This window comes from Drosophila teissieri, chromosome 2R, assembly GCF_016746235.2.
Source record: "Drosophila teissieri strain GT53w chromosome 2R, Prin_Dtei_1.1, whole genome shotgun sequence".
Classification (NCBI taxonomy): Eukaryota; Metazoa; Arthropoda; class Insecta; order Diptera; family Drosophilidae; genus Drosophila; species Drosophila teissieri.
In genome coordinates, this window is record NC_053030.1 from 22259597 (window position 1) to 22277250 (window position 17654).

Genomic DNA, 17654 nt, shown 5'->3' on the forward strand with positions numbered 1-17654 from the left:
TAAGATATATTCAAATAACCTCTAGTAACCATACATAAAGATCAAGATGGCATGATGGCATAAAGAATGAATTCTCTATAAAAGAAAACCTAACATTAACTATCTACTACCTAATCTACTACTTTATACTTCAAAATCATAGGATTCTTCAGTGGAGAAAATAGTCTTCCTCTTTCTCGTTTTCAAAGAGGGTCCCAAATAAGTTTCTATGTCTGACTAAGACTTTGGTCGAAATGTTTTCCGTGACCTTTAGAAGTACCAACTCCCCACCAATACTGTGATAACTACAATGATTGCTTTTCTATATGCATTTATTTCTCAATTTTACACTTTCATTGTTGGACTTAACCACACCGACAGTTTATCTATTTATCCCCTACGATGACGCTTCTTCTCTGCACGTCGCTCTGCGCGCCTTTCCTTCTGCTTCTCCTGCCTCTCCCGGCGAAGCTTCTGGCGCCTCTCCTCGCGCTTCTCCTGACGCCTCAGCCGGCGAAGCCTGCGAAGCTTGCGCCTCAGCTTTTTTAGCTCCTTGCTGTCCGAGCTCGAGGAGGAGGAGGAGGAGGAGGAGTCAGTGGTACTTTCGGTGTCGGTGGCGAGCGTCGTGGTTGTGGTTGTGGTGGTCGTCGTGGTGGTGGTACTGTTCGAGGTGGAGGTAGAGGTGGAGTCGGAGGTGGAGGTGGATGTGGATGTGGAGTCGCTGGCACCATAGACGGTCGCCACGAGGACAGCAAGACCAAAGGCCAGGACGAAGTGGTGTCTCATCTTGATGTCTGTCTGTTGAACACTGTACTCAAGTACTGACTGTTTCCGGATCCGAGTGGGGTATTTATAGGGCCTATCTGGAGCTGTTTGCTCCAAAATCTGAATCTGAGCGTGGTCTACATTTGATCTTAAAATGTGGTTTTGTTGATCAAGTCTGGAAATGGATGTGGAAAGTTCCTATATTTGTGTTTTTTTAGCAATGGAGCTACTGCTTGCGCCATGCTATTTTTAGCGGTTGTGCAAACACAGGCCTAGAAGAAAGCGCTTAAGTTAGACGACCTTTATGATAGAACATTCGCTATAAAGCAGCAATAGTATTTTATAATAATTATTCTTGTAAAATATTATAGTAAGAAAGGCCACAATGTAAACCCTTCTCAGCCTTAACATATGCACTGATTGTTTCTATTGTACTTAATTGTTTTATTCATAAACATTTTCTGTAGTCACTTCTTATCCAAACACTATATTTGTTGTTGTCTACGCTTGTAGACTGTTTCCAAAATCAACAACTGCTTCAATGTTTAACTTCACAACAACAACCATTCCACCTTTTCAGACTGTTTCAGCAAAACTCTGGACACGTGCCAGATGCTGAGATGTAGACCACGCTTAGATTCAGATTCAGACAAAATCTTTCCAGCCCTATAAATACCCCACTCGGATCCGGAGTCTATCAGTACTTGAGTACAGTGTTCAACAGACAGACATCAAGATGAGACACCAATTCCTCCTGGCCTTTGGTCTTGCTGTCCTCGTGGCGACCGTCTATGGTGCCAGCAACTCCACATCCACCGACACCTCCACCTCGAACAGTACCACCACCACGACGACTACCACAACCACAACCACGACGCTCCCACCCCCACCGAAAGTGCCACTGACTCCTCCTCCTCCTCCGACGACGACAGCTCCGACAGCGAGGAGCTAAAAAAGCTGAGGCGCAAGCTTCGCAGGCTCCGCCGGCTGAGGCGTCAGGAGAGGCGCGAGGAGAGGCGCCAGGAGCTTCGCCGGGAGAGGCAGGAGAAGCAGAAGGAAAGGCGCGCGGAGCGACGTGCGGAGAAGAAGCGCCATCGTAGGGGATAAACAGATAAACTGTCCAACAATGAAAGTGTCAAATTGAGAAATAAATGCATATAAAAAGCAATACTCCTAGTTATCACAGTATTGGTCGGGAGTTGGTACACCGAAATGTTAGTCAGACATAAAAACTTAATAACAACAGAACAGTGGTGGTAATAGGCGAGTTGTCCGTGTAGTTCGTCGTGTCCGCGATCAATTGTACTGACTTTAAGGCTCTACGAACTTTCCAAACATTCGAATCTATATTCTGATTAGAAAGTTCGATGCAGAAATGAATTTCAAAAAGACCGCCAAACGGTGCTGCCAGATGGTCGAATGCCGTACGCTGCAGAGCGGATCTTTGTTCTTCAAAGGAATGGTCATACTTACACCTCCACTTGCCACCAAAACAAAGGTTAGCTCGTAATTTAATCAAAATAAAATAGTAAATCAAAATGCCGGTGGATTGGTTCGGATATGTGTACGCAGCCACGGTTGCCGCCGGAGGCATCATGGGTTTCGCCAAGGCGGGTGAGTTGGCAGCCCCCGGACCACTGGTCATGTCGATTGTGCAACCTATGTATGTATTCCAGGTTCCATTCCCTCGCTGGGTGCCGGTCTGGCCTTCGGAGCCCTGCTCGGCTATGGGGCCCACCTGAACTCCCAGGACACGCCACGCCCCCTGCTGCAGTTGGGCACCTCCTTGTTCCTGGCCGGAATGATGGGCGCCCGCTGGAACCGATCCGGAAAACTAATGCCCGCCGGCATGGTCTGCCTGCTGTCCGTGGCCGCCTTGGTCAAGAATGTGGCCACCTACAATCGCTACCTAATGCCCACCCCCACAAAGGCCCCTTAAGCTGATTCCCCTGCCATGGATGCCAACATGCTGGACTTGCCAGGAGATTACCCTACCTTAATTTTTCATTCTTATTGAATAGGTTTTCTACTTCATTGGTGATTGGACTTTTGTTAATGCGCTGTGTCACTTCTAAGATAGTGATAAGAAACTGTACTTGCTGCAAATATATTTTATCACCTATGCTTTTAACTTAGGACGTGTTTTTAGTCGGTTCTTCTGTTCTTTTGTTTCTTCTGTTTCTTTTGACCGCAATGTAAATTTCATAGCATACTTTCAGGCAGCTTCTCAAATTCCCAGTTCGCATATAATAAAGATGAAATTTCAAATCTTTTATGTATATTTATTCTTTAACTTAGTTTTTGTTTCTTTTGTGTGTGTGATAAATTTACAGTTTCATTTATTATAAGATGTTCAGTTAACTACAACTAAAACTTAGCTATTACATTTTGTTGCTGTATAAAAAGAGCATTAGGCTAGGTAAACGTAGAGTGATGAATTTCTTTAGAATTTAGGCTTCTAACAAATTTAATACGATAATGAAGTGAATAATTTGAGTTTTCTTGTAGGCAAAGTGCGGCAAGGTAGGTGTATTATTGATTCGCCACCTTTCTAGCATTTTCCCAACAGGAAACGATAAATATTGGTTAAGTAAAGAGTACAAATTATATATGTTTATCACATTGGAAAGTGGGATTATTATTAAATTTCCTTTCGATTGATTTGTGGCTCAAAGAATAATTTAGGTTGTCTGCCGAAAGTGCGTGTGTAGATGAACTTTTTACAGAATTATATATGTACTATTTTACAACATTTTTTGCGTTTTGCATTAAATTAGATTACATAATATATGCGTGTACTGAACATAACAACTTTGCTCGGCTGCTGCGTTGCACTCAGCAAACAGACAATATTTTAAATTAGTTGCGGCTAGAACTAACAACAAATCAATAGGGTTTCGTACAGAGTATAATAGTAATAAATTCTAGCTAAAAACACGTTAAGCTGCAAACATTCCTTCCAATTTCGATGGCAGTGACGTCTGCGTGCCAGTTCCAAACGTTCCCCAATGCGGCTGCATTGCACTTTCACTAGAACGGAAACAGCTTCCAGTTAACCACTGCGGATGCCGGATGCGGAATGCGGGAACGGAACGAAAACGGAAGCGGGGAAGAAAGAGAGAAAAACGCAGGAAATTAGTGATGGTGGTAGAATACAATTCTCGTGGGGCGTGCAAGAATAATGGGCTAATTTAGGAGGTTTATTTCGTATGCAATAGATAAATATTTTTGCAGACGCCGGCCATTTTGAATTGTGTGGGTGGTTGAGTGGTATGTGCGTGTGTTCCATTCCATGCGATTCCACTTGCCAAATTACTCTGTTTCACTCTTGCCATTTTGCTGTCTAATTATTTGTATTTTAGTATGCAGAATGCGTTCTTGATTCCATGCCACTCTTGCAGATCAAATAGAATACTTAGGTGCTACAGTTAAAGATGTTCTGATTAGATAAAGTTTCGATCGGTTTTGCCTTCAAACAGTGTGTATGCATGTGTGGTGGTGTGAGAGAAAGAGCGTGTATGTTTGTATGCTGGTGTGTGTGGTTGCATGTTTCAATGCCAATTGGTTTCTAGTCGATTTTATAGTTTTTTGTTTAATGTATGGGGCGAGTGTTCTATGCAATTTGAAAAAAATAAACCGCGCAATTAGGAAAAAAATCAGCGATCGTCAAACTCAATAGATAGGTGGTATGAGAGAATTCTTCAAGCATGCTTTATGAGGTCTGCGGATGTGTGAATGCAAATGTCCTAACCGAGCTGTGCCCGCCTTTCGGAGGCAATGATTTCGTTTCGTTTCGAATCGGGTGGTCTGAAATGAAATTCTAGGTTACGCTTAGGGTCATGCCAAAGTAAGATTCAAGAACTACTGTCCGGAGCGCTTTCAGGGCGACTCCGTGCTACGGGATTAGGTATGATCGATGCAATGCCAGATGCCAAATGCTAAGTAAGTAAAGTACGTGGGTAATCCATATTACAGCTATGTAAATGGACCGTTACGCATGAGTTTAGCACTTGCACTTCGATGCGTCGACCTTGACAACCAGGATTATGCATTTATTAGAGGCCAGGCAGCGTGGTAGATAATAATACTGCTATGACTATCGCGCATCCATGCTCTACTGTACTCTAGGCCAAAGCTTTAGACTACTAGGGGGAGTTAAGAACCCGACTTGAATGCTGGATTGGTTTTGGGCTTACCGCACGCAAGGATAACGAATCGGTAACGGTTTCGATTTCGGTTTCAGTTTCGGTATCGGTATCAATCGGTTTGACATTGTGTGTGATGCGTGTTGCGTTGTATAGTGTGTGTGGTCTTGTTTTTGATGTTGGATGGGGAGCCTTCGGTTCTTTCGGATGTTCGGTTTGGTTTCGCAAGCAGCTTTATGGATCGGATCTGTGTTTCTTTCTGGCTAGCAGTAGGTAGAGTAGCTTATGCTAATTGGTATCAGGGTTGTCTGCCACATCCTCAGATCGTTTGCGTTTACATGACTCGTGTGCGGCGTATGAGTTTTTGTGTCTTGATTTTGGGTTTCTTGGCCGCCTCCGTGGTGCTCGACGCACTGCTACTGTTGTCCAACACCGTGGGCAGATTGTTTGTGGTGTCGCCAATGTAGTTTGTCGCATACTGCTGCTGCTGCTGCGGCTGGGACTGACTACTGCTGTTACTACTACTGCTACTACTAGTTTTGTATGCCTTAAGACTATTCCGATGGGGCGTACGTTTCAGAAAGTGGCTGCCATCGGCCTGCTGCTGCGCCAGCTGCTGTGCCTGCTGCTGTTGCTGCACTTGCTGCGAATGCTGCTGCTGCTGCTGTTGCTTGCTGCTTGTTGCGGAGCTGACGGATGACGACACGGAGGTGGCGGTGCTGCTGCTGGCCGATCCACCGTCATGCAAGGCTTGCAGTTTTTTAAAGTACGCATCGAGAAATGATGATGTGGTTATCGGTTTGGCGTTGCTTGGTGTGGGTTTTGCTGATGTTGCCGATGTTGCTGGTGTTGCTGGTGTTGCAGGTGTTGCCGGTGTTGCTGATTTCTGCGCAGCACTCGTTGCTGCTGTGGGTGTTGTGGGGAACTTACGTTTTTGCCGCTCAATCGCTTCATTGCTCTGAATGCCGGCAGTCGCCTCGTTCTCCTCATCGGGCAGCCCATCCTGGAGTTGCTGCTGCGCCTGCTGCTGTCTCTGGTTCTCGTCCTTGTTGCTCGGCGCCTGTTGCTTTGCCCCAGTGCTGCTGCTGCTGCTGCTGCTGCTGGTTACACTATAATTTGTAAGGCGTTTTTGAACCAAGGGGATTTCGACTATCGACTGTTGTTGTTGTGACTGCTGTTGCTGTTGTTCTGGTTGCAATTTGGTAGCATGTTGTTGTGTCTGTAGCATGTGTAAATAGTATTCGATTTGTTTGCGTAGTTCGTGTGTATAGATTTGGAAAAGGTTCGGTGTTTGTGTGGTTGTTGTTGTTGGCCTGCGTGTTGACGTTGCTGCGGAATCGGCGTTGTTTGTGGTGCTGCTACTGCTGCTGCTGACGCTGCTGCTGATGCGCGTCGTGACCAGCACGCCATTGTCCTGCACCCACTGTCGTTCGGGAAGGCTGCGATGCAGGTAGCCAAAGGACTTGGACTTTGGCTTGGCGGTGCTCGTGGTGCGCACAGTGGTTGTCGTCGTGGTTCTGGCGGTTGTTGTCGACTGCACAGCAGCGACGCCAGCTGCAGAGCTCTGCTCGACCTGGTTGTCCTCCTGCTCCTCGCTGCTAGTGTTGCCCTCATCCTGATCCTCAACACTCTCGGTCTCGTCCTCTTGGGACTCGGTCTCCTCACTACTACTCTCAATATCCTCAGTTGCATCTTTCTTGTTGTCGATTTTACTAATGTTGTTGTGGTGGTGGTTTGTTTGTTGTATTTTTGGGTGTTGGTATTGTTGTTGTACCGAATTGGTGTGTAAGGGTGTAAAAGTTTGTATATTAAAAATTTGCATTCTGAGTGTATTCGTGTACTTGGAACTCAATTATTATGTGTTTTTTGGTGTATTTTAGTAATAGGAGTACTCTTAGCTTACACAACAAAACTACTGGAAAACAGTCTTCTTCTAATTAAATTACCCATTCTACTATACTCACTTGTAGACCAAACGGTAGTTGTTTCCGTAATCGGGAATGATGTTCGAGGGCAGTGGTGTACAACGACCATCCAGGCAGTGCTGAAAGTTTAAGGTAAACAGAAACGATCGAAATTCTGTTATTTGTCCGCTCAAGAGAGAGTTTGTTTCGAAAAGAGTACCGAACACTCAATTCTGTCCGTTGTCCGTTCAGCAAGCTGTCCGTTCAAGGGAACTTCTTGCGGATAGCTCTCACATTACTTACATAACCATTTCCACAGGCCGATCCCTCGGCCGCTGGCCTGTAGGCCACACAGTATCCCGTCTGGGCGTCGAAGCAGAAGAGCTGGGCACACACTCGCTCGTCCTTGAAGCAGGCATACGTTCCCCGATCCCTGCGGCACTGGGCGTCCAGCGAGAGCAGTGTTCCCGGCAGCGATCTACCCAGAGCGCTGTCCTCATGTGGGGCGTTGTGCAGGCAGGTGGCCGTGTCTCCGCTGAGAAGCAAAGCCAAGTCATTAATACCTTTCGAAACCGTACAGAAGCCAGCTGCTCACTTGAGGAAGTGGTGGAAGCTCTGCACCGTGCAGGCGGACCATCGGAAGCCCCGCTCCGTGTGACGCAGATCGGACATGATGTAGCCATCCTCCCAGCGACACCGCTGGGCGCCCGGTCCACCCAAGTAGCTGGGCGGCGGCGAACCGTCGTGCACCGCTCCCAACCTGTGAAACGAGCATGGGACGCGTTATGATTGAGGGGCAAAATATGGTAATTGATTAATTGCACGCCGAATGATGTCAAACGGAAATGCAAACGGGTTTCGGTGACCAGTTTGCAGCGGCGGAAATTATTCATGTTTTTTATTCGACTGAGCGCCCAATGAAATCCGATTCGCTAAATAGTTTGGCTCTGCTGGGCAATAGTCCGTTTTCACGCGTATTCAACGAAAGCGAGTAGGTCACTTGCGAGTGTTGGAATGCAGATACTAATGTGATACTGTGATGGTAATCACATTCAAAGCACTTTAAGCATCACTAAAAACACGGCTGCAAATGGATGGGGTCAAGTCAGGGGCTACTCACAGGTGTCCCACTTCGTGGGCAGCCACGATGATGCCGCTGAAGCCGCCGGTGTCCTCGATGATGGCCACGCTGTTCACCTTCTCCAGTCGCTTGTTCACCACGCATGCGCCACCGACGTAAGCGAAGCCTTTTCCGAAAGAAAACACACGACCGAAATGAGTCAATTAGTTGCTTGTCTTACTCAGTGGCATTTTCTTCTTTTCTTCATTATTTTTTTGCTTTTTTGTATTATTTTTTCGCTTTTGTCCAACAGGAAGTTGACAATTTTTTCGCGTCGCCATCGCCATCGCCGTCGCCGTTGCAGTTATTAAATGAAAAATCTAATGTTTCGGTTTTCGCAACTGAGCAATTTGCTTGTGTTTTCACTTTCGAACATCGTATTAAAATATGTTTTTACATAATAACTGTAACCGCTGGGAGAAGCGGGTCGCTTAGTGGTTGTGACTTGATGCGAGTTAGCAATTAGTTAGTAGGTGCATTTGAGTGTGTAAGTTTAGCCACAATTACCAACGCCAGATTACGGTGTGTCCACAGCCCATTAAAGTTAAATAGCTGGCTTAGGTGTTGTGCCAAGTAGAGCAGAGTTAGTAGGACCAAAACCCTTCTTAAGTTATAAAGTTATCATTAAAGTTATCATTTGTATAGAAATCCTCACAATTTTCATCCACATTTTGCTAGCATACTTTACAGCCATTCTTGGGAGGACTTAAATTCTCCAGAGAGTTCTGAAACAGCCGTTGATCATGGATACTATGTACACGGAATGAGACAGATCGAAAGCAGCAGAAGAGACTGTACAATGCAGAGACAGGAGAAGATTCATTCTCCAATTGGAGATTCAGATGGGTTTTAGTGACCTGTACAGTTTGACGGGCATTGGTGGTACGGCGCATGCGCAGCCGCTTCCTGTTCTTGTTCTTTTCATTCCCACTGTACAAGGGGCGCGTGCGACACAAACAAATACACATGGAAGATATAGATTGCCGATCGCGGAAAGAGAGAGGTGACCAGCAGTAGACAGAGACGGAGAGACAGCGAGTGAGACAGAGAGAGAGAGAGAGAGACAGAGACGTGCATGAAATTCAATTAAATTCGCTTGATTTGGTTGATGATGGAGCGACGCATTTTTGGGTTCGGCGGTGGCCGCCTTTAATGTTATTTATTTTTAGCGCGTTCGCTTAACTTCTGTGTTTTGTCAGCCATTTCGTGTGGCTTTTTGCATTTATCTGTACAGATTGTTGGTTGGCTAACAAATTGCCAGCTAGTGGGGTCTTTACCTGCGGTACCGCGATTACATTCACCATAAGCGGAGGTGCGACGGCACATATCGAGTCTGCGGGCGAAAATTGATCAGAAATGCGTAGAAATTTTAGATTCGGTTGCTTTCGGGGGTTTTCAGCGTCATTTAATCAATTATCTCCTCTCGGCTTTGATCGACAGTTGTTAGTTGTTAGTTCATAGTTGATAGTTGTCGTTGCTGTTGTCTCACTGCCAATTGGACCTGCCCAATTGGATTCGCGGAATTGCGCACCAATACTGCGGGCTGGCTGCACTTGTGGAGTCGAGAGCGGGAAAAGAGGCGGAAGAATCCTACCTTCGGAGCTCCGAAGTCTAAGATAAACTACTGAAGCTAATGCTAATACTTTCAAGTTCAGCGGAATGGGTGGGGTTATGGTTTCCATAGGGAGTATCCACTAGTTAGGCGCATGAACCACTATTAGGTACCAAGTCTTGATGTAAATGTTCGCTTCAACCAATGAGACCTTAAAGCAGCTACCAATTACTTAATAAATCAACCGGTTTTATGCCTTATGGACCGATCCGCTACTCAAATTAGTTTAACGCTTTGCGATTTAGTTTTTCCTTCGCCTAAATGCTGTAGATTTCGTGTTTTATTGTGAGTGTGTGTGTCGTGTCATTGTGGTAGTAGTAGTATCGCTTATAAGACCCACACGCAGTTTTAGTCAACTTTACTGGGGTTTTCAGGTGTTGCTTGTGGCTCGAGAGGTGCAAACCAAAAACTGACTAAACTATGTTAAACACCCGCAATGACATTTGTTCTGGTTGTGTTTCTGTGTATCAGTGTTTTTTGTGTTTCAGTGTTTCTGTGTTCTATGTGTAATGTATGAGTGTTGTGGGTAAGTCTAGTTGTTTGGAATTTCTTTGAAATCTTTTTACCCGCTGTGCCCTTGGTGCAACGACCTCCTTTACGCCTGCGACACATATCATACCTAGACACGAGTAGACATAGTAAATAAGTGTAGTTCTTGGGGATCTTTGGTAAAGTGGATAGGTTTATAGGGGTAAGACAGAGGAAAACGCGCGTGGAGAAATCAGCTGTCGTTTCTGCAAAGAGAATTCAAAACACAAGGGGCATCAGGCCCCACTTCGCAGCCCACTCACTTGGTAATGGCCACGGCAATGTCGTAGACCGGAAGTCGTCGTTCCCGGAACAGATACTTTCCCATGTCCGTGAGAGCGGCGGCCGAATCGATGGCATCCCGACCCACTCGGTTGCGCTCCAGATAGGGAGTGGCATCGCGACCCTGAAATGCAAATGAGTAAAGTATAGGTTAGAATAACTGATTGGTATATGAAGTACCAAGGGAGCTCGTTTTGCATTAGCCCTAAGTATCTGAAACTGAAAGGTTGTGTGGCAACCGACTGCCTGCCGGGTATGATATTTGCAGATATTACCCATTAAAGTGACTACTTGAAGCTGACATTTATGGCTCGTAAAAGCCCAGATGAACCCTGTGACCCACATTAGAATACAGTAGGCAAGCGCCCAATTGCGAAATGTTCGACGAAATCGCCCAAGGAAGCTACCAGTGCGGTGATGCAACTGATTTGGCATTTGACTGGATGAGATGTAGCGAATGAAAAGAGCGCCGAGTGAAATATTTATGGCCCATTCGGCGGTGAAAATGAAAATGAAACTGGAAACCCAACTCGAAACGGAAATCAAGTGAACGTGAAAAACGTGCTGCCAAAGTCGAGCCTGGCGATAAGCAATGCCAATGCAGCGAATGCAGCAGAAGATCATCATTAGTTGCACTTGAACAAGAGTTGTGAGATTTTGCAAGAAAAAGGTTTAAAAAGAAAATGTTAGGAAATCGAATAAAGGATTTCTCAAAGAAAGCTGTAATCAAAGAACTCTTAGTTTTCTAGATGATTAATAATTGCCCAAGCAATCGCTTTATTTATCAGTGTAGATGCTTATCCAGCCGGGCAAAGTCAAAGTCGTGTGGGCTTCCTTTGGAAGCTTCGTTGTTTTTGACTGTTAGGCTGCCCCAGTGGACAGAAACCAGTTGCAATTGTGCGTTGCATAATTGGAGCTGCAGTGGCAGTGCCAGTTGCACTGGCAGTTGCAGTTGCACTGGCCATTTCATCAGCTGTGTGCATCCGAGGGCAGCTCCAGCAGCCGTGAAACCAGGTAAATCCACGGTACGTAAGCAGTCATGTCGTGACCGAAGGGGCGTTTAGATTTACCGGAGTGACAGGTACATAAATTAAAATAACACAATTGTCAATCACTTTGAGCCCTAGGCAAATCAATATGAATATGTTAATATTAATTCCGCTTTGAGGCTAATCTCTGCGCCCGGACCAGTTGCATTTCCACTTCCAGTTTGCAGCGGCGGTGCAGGTGATAAAACCAAAGTTAGGTGACAATCCGCACTGGGTTGACACATTTGATTTGCAGCCATTTGCCAGCTGGAAACAATCTCGCAGATACTCCGTCTTTCAGCTGGCTAAGCCAAGCCAAGCCAACCAAGCCAAACCGAAACGAAGTCGAAGTCGAAGTCTTTTGATAAATTACCAACTAGTCGGACAGACAGCAGATGTCTAGGAAATGAACACAGTCTGACAAAGTGATCTGAGATCGCACAAGCACCGCAGTTTTGAAATCTGAATCTGTATATTGCCAAAGGAGCTGCGAAACGTATCCGCTCGATTGGGTGTATCTGTATCTGAACGTGATTCTAGATCCGATGAGAATCCATAAGCCACAGCACTCAAACTCCATCCACTCCCGTCAGATTTCTCGGACGTTCCGACACTTGGATCACTTTAAAGTGCGGGCACGTCGTTCTCCCGAAAGAAGCCACAGCTCGAATTGAATTGAATTTGGTTTTGTTTTTTTTTTTTGGTAATTTTCGACAGACAAAACTATCAAGAATTTTAAATGCTTCGATTGTGGCCTTGTGGCCAAGTGGGAAAGGCACAAACACTGGCGCTGGCACTGGCTTAGATTGGAATCCACGAAATTACAAATAATTGTTGTGGAATTGCACTTTGAGTGGTTTATTAGAGCAGTCTCTGTCTGGTGTGAAGATGCTTCACTCGAGTTGTTTGCTTATGAGCTTGATTGGAGTTGTAACTGCTTCACAGACAAAAAACCATAGCAATTGTGGATTCACTTCATAATTGAGCAAATATTGGCGCTGATAAGCTGTAATTTCAGTTTCTGTGTCGTAACTTGGCTAACCGTTTCCCTAACTAAAAGTTTAGCTGCTTAATTCTCTGCTCGGATCTCCAGACTCGCGATAAGCGGCCAAGTCACTTGGCATGGGAAAGACAAACCCTCGGACTTTGGAGTAGACCACCAGCGGATAGACAGCCAGGCGAATGTAGGGGAATGTGTCTCCCACTGGACCATGGATGACCTGGCACATCTTTGATTACCGATTGCACAATTGAAGTGGTTACCCCGGCGAGTGGAGGCAGCAAACAAACACAAACATTTGTCAAATAATCGGACTCGGGCCAAAAAGCGAAATATTATCAAAGAAACTGTCAGTAGGACCTAAAAATGTAACCGAGCCACTAAAACCGGGACCGGTTTGCCTTTCGCCCAAAAACTGCAAATAAACCAAAGTCTCGCGACTGTTTTGCAATGGCCTTTTGTGCGTAATTAAAACCAAAATGTTATATTTTAATTTAATTTTTCGGCCGCAACCGGTGCCCGGTATTCCAGCTCCTTTCCCTGGGCGGCGCATATAAATCTTGCGGCGGCATAAAGCAACTGTCAATGCAACTGCCCGTAATTTCTAGCATTTCGCAAGGCCCCTAAACTGCCTAACGGGGTGGTGGTGGACAGCCCACGCCCACTCTGCCTCACACACACACCCAGACTTGGGCAAAAAGAGGTGTAGCCACCGCCCCCTCCAGTGACATATAGTACGCGGCGACTTTCGGCGCCCACACAGCGGATAAATCGCACTGGGCGACAGGCGGCCGAGCGGGCACCACCCACGGAGAGACAGGCTTTTGGGTCAAGATATGGGATATGGGACATGGGACATGCAACTTGGGGGACACTTTTCCTTTCCCAATACCCTGCAATGGGGCATGGCGAACCGGCAATGCAACGGCATAGAAACGATTTCCACCAAATACTCCCTAACTTTGTTTACTATTAAAGCCACTTCCCGTGAGGGTGTTGAAATGCCCCTCGATTGGCGGCGCGTTTTCCGGCTTTTCCAGCAGCACCCCCGGCCAATATTTATTTGTTTGCCTAGCCGCACGTTTCCATTTGCATTAATGCAATTTATGTTTGTCTGGCACTTGCATCTCTGGCTACCGGCACTCTATATACCATCGGCTTATATGGTTGGGGATGTGGATATGGATGGGGATATGGATGGGGATATGGATGGGGATATGGGAGCAGTGGCTCTGGGAGTACGGGAAATGTGCCCTGGGGGCAACACCTGGCCTGCTGAACTGCTGGACGGCTGGCCAGCCCTATCCCGAACTTTGGGAGTCGTTAGGTGCGGAATTCGTTATGACAACTTGCAAATATGAGATCTGACTGGCAAAAGGCAGCGACTCACTTGGGTGTGTCGTTGTGGATTATTTGGCATTTCTGTGGCACTTTAGATAGAGACGCCGAGATAAGAGCCGAGTGGAGAATGTCGATTGGGATACCCCGTTTTGCGGGCAGCAGAATTCTGGACAGGAATGGGCTGGCACTCGACTCTTTCTTGGGCTCTAGTCAAGCGGCTCGATTAATCAAATGGGTGGAATTCCTGGGACTGATAGCGCGGCGCAGGTGATCATAACAAGTCATAGATATGGATTTATAAAGCCAACACTATATATCAGATCAGAGCCACTGCGATCGGATCGGAATTGGCGTGGGGGTAGCCTAAGTCGGCTACCGACTTGACTTGAACTTTTATCTGTGACATTTAATTAACATTTTAATTAATTGCGGGCAACTTTCCGTTAGAAGTTAAACAACCTGCCCCTTTTGTCTTCACTCCCCCCTCCGCCAACGATTTCTTATTTTTTTTTAAATTTTTGCTACAAGTGTCGTACGCATTGGCGCTGCGCTTGCGCCACACACATTTTTCAATGCGGCCACGTTGCGTATGCGCAATTTATTAGGTGCGTATCGTGTGGCGAACATGGAGAAATATGCCAGAGCTCGACGTGCTGTTACTTAGTATTAGGTTTCGCAGGGGGACTTAGTGCTACAGCTAGACATAATGTTCATTTTATTGGAGCTAATTTATTGCCACCAGCATTTAATTACCTCGAAATATGGTTTTGGGCATTTTTGGCGTATTTTCAGCTAGGAGAGAATAGTTGTGCCAGCGAATCCACCCTCTTCTACCCATTCATACTAAAAAACCATTTAATATTCCGCTGGCAAAGTGTAATTTGAGCGCTGGCCACTCGATTAGAATTTTTGATTTAGCCAAGTCTCGCATTTCGCGTTTAAAAGTAACTGGGTTGGCACTCGATCAGCGCTCATTGTTCTGCCCCTGCGGAATGGAAAAAAATAAGTGAAATATGCTCTTAACCAGGCTAGTAGCGCATTTGCAGTTGCTAACGCCTTCGGACCTCAGTCGCAGTAGTTTGAGTTACGCAGTTTATGGCTTATTAATGTGGCGGCGTTTTGTTGTCATTTTGTTGCGGCTTATTTATTTGGTTTTGGGCTTCGAGTTAGAATCAATTAATTGAACAACTCTCCGAAGTTGGGGCCTAAGTAATTCTCTTAGTTATTTGTCAATGGGTGATTAATTTATGTGATCGTTGATTTCGTGCTTGGGCTGGCTTTTTGTTCTATCACATAAACGATTGGCTTTCGGTGTTTTGTCGCTGGCATTGGGGTCAAGTTGCTTGGGTTTTCCAAAGCGCAACTCGCACTCATATTTTATAGTTTAGCCCGTAAAGTGATCGGCACGAGCTCCTGTTGGCCAAACAATCTACTTGGCCAATCTCTTCCGATAAAATGACTCAAAAGTCCAATAAATTCGATCGGATTACCTGTTTCTGCATTGCGTCGACTTATCGGATATGTGTAGCCAATAATTTGTTGCCCAATCCAAATTCTGAGTAATTACCCGACTTCCACTACTCCACTTCTGGCCACATTAATTATCGCGGCAAAAAGTGGAAAATGCTTAGCGACGGATGCTATATGTTAGGATACTAAGTACCTGTATCCACCAGATACGCACTTTGCATCTACCACCTGAGTGTGCTGCTGTGTGTGTGTGTTGGTGTGTGAGTGGGGGGCATAGAAGAGGAAGTCATGTGTGTGTGAAATTGGGCAAAGAGGAAAATAAAACATGCCAGCCGAAAAAATCTGATCTGAACTAGCTGCCGACTGCGACGGCGACGGCGACTGCGACTGCAGTTAGCGTGGCCCATTAGATTATGTAACCACGGCCAACACGCAGTTGCAGCAGGCGCTGTTGCATTATTTATGCGCTCTGAAAATGATTTTTTAGTTTAGTTTTAGTTTTAGTTTTTGCGGAGCCAGAAAGGCAGACAGCCAGAGAAGCACAGTTACAGGCACAGCCAATTGACGTACTTAGGGTAACCCGTCGACATCGGTGTCTCCTCGATATGCGGAGTTGTCGTGTGGGCAGCCAGCTCGATGCAACTGCCATTGCAACTGCAACTGCAACTGCTGCAGGTGAACCACTCAGTTCCCCCACTCGCTGTGCCAATTTTCCACTTTCTTGGCCCACTCTCTACGCTCTCCACTCTCTTGGCCAACTACGAATGGCTTCCTGAAGCAGCGCCAATCTGATTTGTGTGAGAAAGTCTGGCCGAAAGTCTGGCTGAAAGTCTGGCCGAAAGTCTGAGTATTCGAGTATTGAGACGGGTCGAGACGAGACACAAAGCCACGATGCTATAATGTTGTCAAAGTGTTTTATGGTCTTCGCTTATGCAATCAAATTAGTTGAATGTTGATAAGTGAAAGATGTTAGCAGACATCAAAGAGCTCGCTCACGACACACACTGCAGCTCGCTGTAATAGGAAATTAAAGCCATATTTTAATGGCCATTAGTCATATTTCCCTAGACGCTTCTAATATGCTGAGCTTCTGCCACGTGCTGCTCGGATTTATGACTTGAGCCAGCTTTGTGTGGTTTTTATGACACATACGATAATCTTGATTTTTCAGCTGGAAATGGGCTTAAAACCGATTTAGCCACCTCAAAGCAGTTTAACCCAATTAAAAACGCTTGACACCGATTCCACTACTTAAAAAGCCATTTCAGGAAATCTTAACAGTGCCAGAAGGTTAGATCCAATTCATTTTTTTTGGCCAACTCTTGGCCATTCTAGAAAAACATTCAGTTCAGTCAGTTCCATTCAGTTTCACAAAACACACAGAGCACGAGTAAAAAACATGTTAAAATTTGCTGGCCTGGCTTTCTGCTTTTTTGTGTGCTATGGCCAAGCAAATAACCAAATTGATTGTTCACATTTTTTCTAGCGAATCGCACGAAGCGCATGCGTTGCATGTTTCTTCAGCCTGCTTTTTTGCCACATTTTGCTGCCACATTCCCAGATCGTGACAGTTCATTCGGAGCTGGGTCCAGGTCCAGTTTACTGGGCTGGCTGGGGGCTACTTGGGCTCCGAAGGAGAGCTGCCCGATTGGCAAGACCCAATTGGCCAGGGGTTAAAGTTTGGCTTCCAAAATGGATTACTCAATTAGCCAAATGAAAGTTGAATTGCTGCGATTGTGTAATGATCCAGCTGGAGGGTATTTACTACCTCCAAAGGAGGTTGACTTGGATAGGAAGCCCTTGCTCAGAATATTATTTATTCCTTATAAATATGATGTGTTCGGAGTACTTACCCTCGAAATGATGATGCCGGCGATACTGATGCGGATTCTGGGTCCCTTCAGCAGGCGGTAGCGCAGATCGACGCCGTTCCAGAATGAGATGAAGTAGCGCTTGACCTGGCGGAGAGACACAAGTTATGTTAGTTTCTCTTTGGGCACAATGCACGTTTGTCCTTGTCAGGCAGTCCCATCTCTATAAGGCTTTCATCTGAGCCGCATCTCCGGGTTCTAGGTACTCTACGAGGCTAGAACGCACCCAGATCAGGCAGGCAAATAAATCTTGAGAGCGAGTGATGTGCATGACAATTGAAGCATGTGTTTCGGCAACTCTTGCTTGAGAATCATAAATAAATAAAGAGCTACCTGAGAACATGAGCGTTTAAGCAACTCTAATAAATCTTACACTTTGATGTAGCAGGCAAATATGATTTAACTGCTCGAGTTACTTGTTAGAAAGAGATTTTCCATGGCTCTAATAAAATATATGGCTCCAATAAATCGGCAATTCCCCTCGGGGATTCGGGTCGCATTCGCAACCAGGCCTATCTATCAATGCGAGCACATGTCTCGACTCGCATAATATCTACACATGTAGCGCACAAAAAACAACTTTTACAATCCTCAGACTTCAAAAGCCCC

At 45.7% G+C, this 17654-nt stretch overlaps 3 protein-coding genes across 11 annotated transcripts in view; 1 reads left to right on the forward strand and 2 right to left on the reverse strand.

Moving 5' to 3' along the window:
• Positions 1–369: 369 nt before the first annotated feature.
• Positions 370–765, reverse strand: LOC122614526 (cell wall integrity and stress response component 3-like). The gene has a single exon (XM_043789088.1). The coding sequence runs from the start codon at positions 763–765 to the stop codon at positions 370–372; it is 396 nt and encodes a 131-aa protein (XP_043645023.1).
• A 1435-nt stretch (positions 766–2200) lies between these two features.
• On the forward strand, positions 2201–2875 carry LOC122614255 (transmembrane protein 14 homolog). The gene is made up of 2 exons (XM_043788790.1): positions 2201–2358; positions 2421–2875. Exons 1-2 carry the CDS (start codon positions 2283–2285, stop codon positions 2681–2683), a joined length of 339 nt encoding a protein of 112 aa, XP_043644725.1. The 5' UTR covers positions 2201–2282; the 3' UTR covers positions 2684–2875.
• A 191-nt stretch (positions 2876–3066) lies between these two features.
• Positions 3067–17654, reverse strand: part of LOC122612977 (venom metalloproteinase 3) — a 45475-nt gene continuing 30887 nt past the window's right edge. The window contains exons 7-15 of one of the 9 annotated variants that reach the window (XM_043786916.1): positions 17028–17132; positions 10317–10459; positions 9191–9246; positions 7914–8040; positions 7389–7553; positions 7097–7328; positions 6854–6933; positions 4941–5980; positions 3067–3803 (exon numbers count right to left, since the gene is read on the reverse strand). In XM_043786916.1, coding sequence (XP_043642851.1) covers positions 5224–5980; positions 6854–6933; positions 7097–7328; positions 7389–7553; positions 7914–8040; positions 9191–9246; positions 10317–10459; positions 17028–17132 — 1665 coding nt within the window. In that variant the 3' untranslated portion in view covers positions 3067–3803; positions 4941–5223. Of the gene's footprint in view, positions 3804–4940; positions 6602–6853; positions 6934–7096; positions 7329–7388; positions 7554–7913; positions 8041–9190; positions 9247–10091; positions 10145–10316; positions 10460–17027; positions 17133–17654 lie in introns of all 9 variants that reach the window. The other 8 variants (XM_043786915.1, XM_043786912.1, XM_043786910.1 and 5 more) reach the window with 8 other exon arrangements.

Excerpts from the sequence above, each read along its gene's own strand:
- LOC122614526 (XM_043789088.1), bottom strand. The coding sequence starts at position 765 with ATGAGACACCACTTCGTCCTGGCCTTTGGTCTTGCTGTCCTCGTGGCG.
- LOC122614255 (XM_043788790.1), top strand. The coding sequence starts at position 2,283 with ATGCCGGTGGATTGGTTCGGATATGTGTACGCAGCCACGGTTGCCGCC. Across the intron at positions 2,359-2,420 it reads CATGGGTTTCGCCAAGGCGG|GTTCCATTCCCTCGCTGGGT; the intron begins GTGAGTTGGCAG and ends TATGTATTCCAG.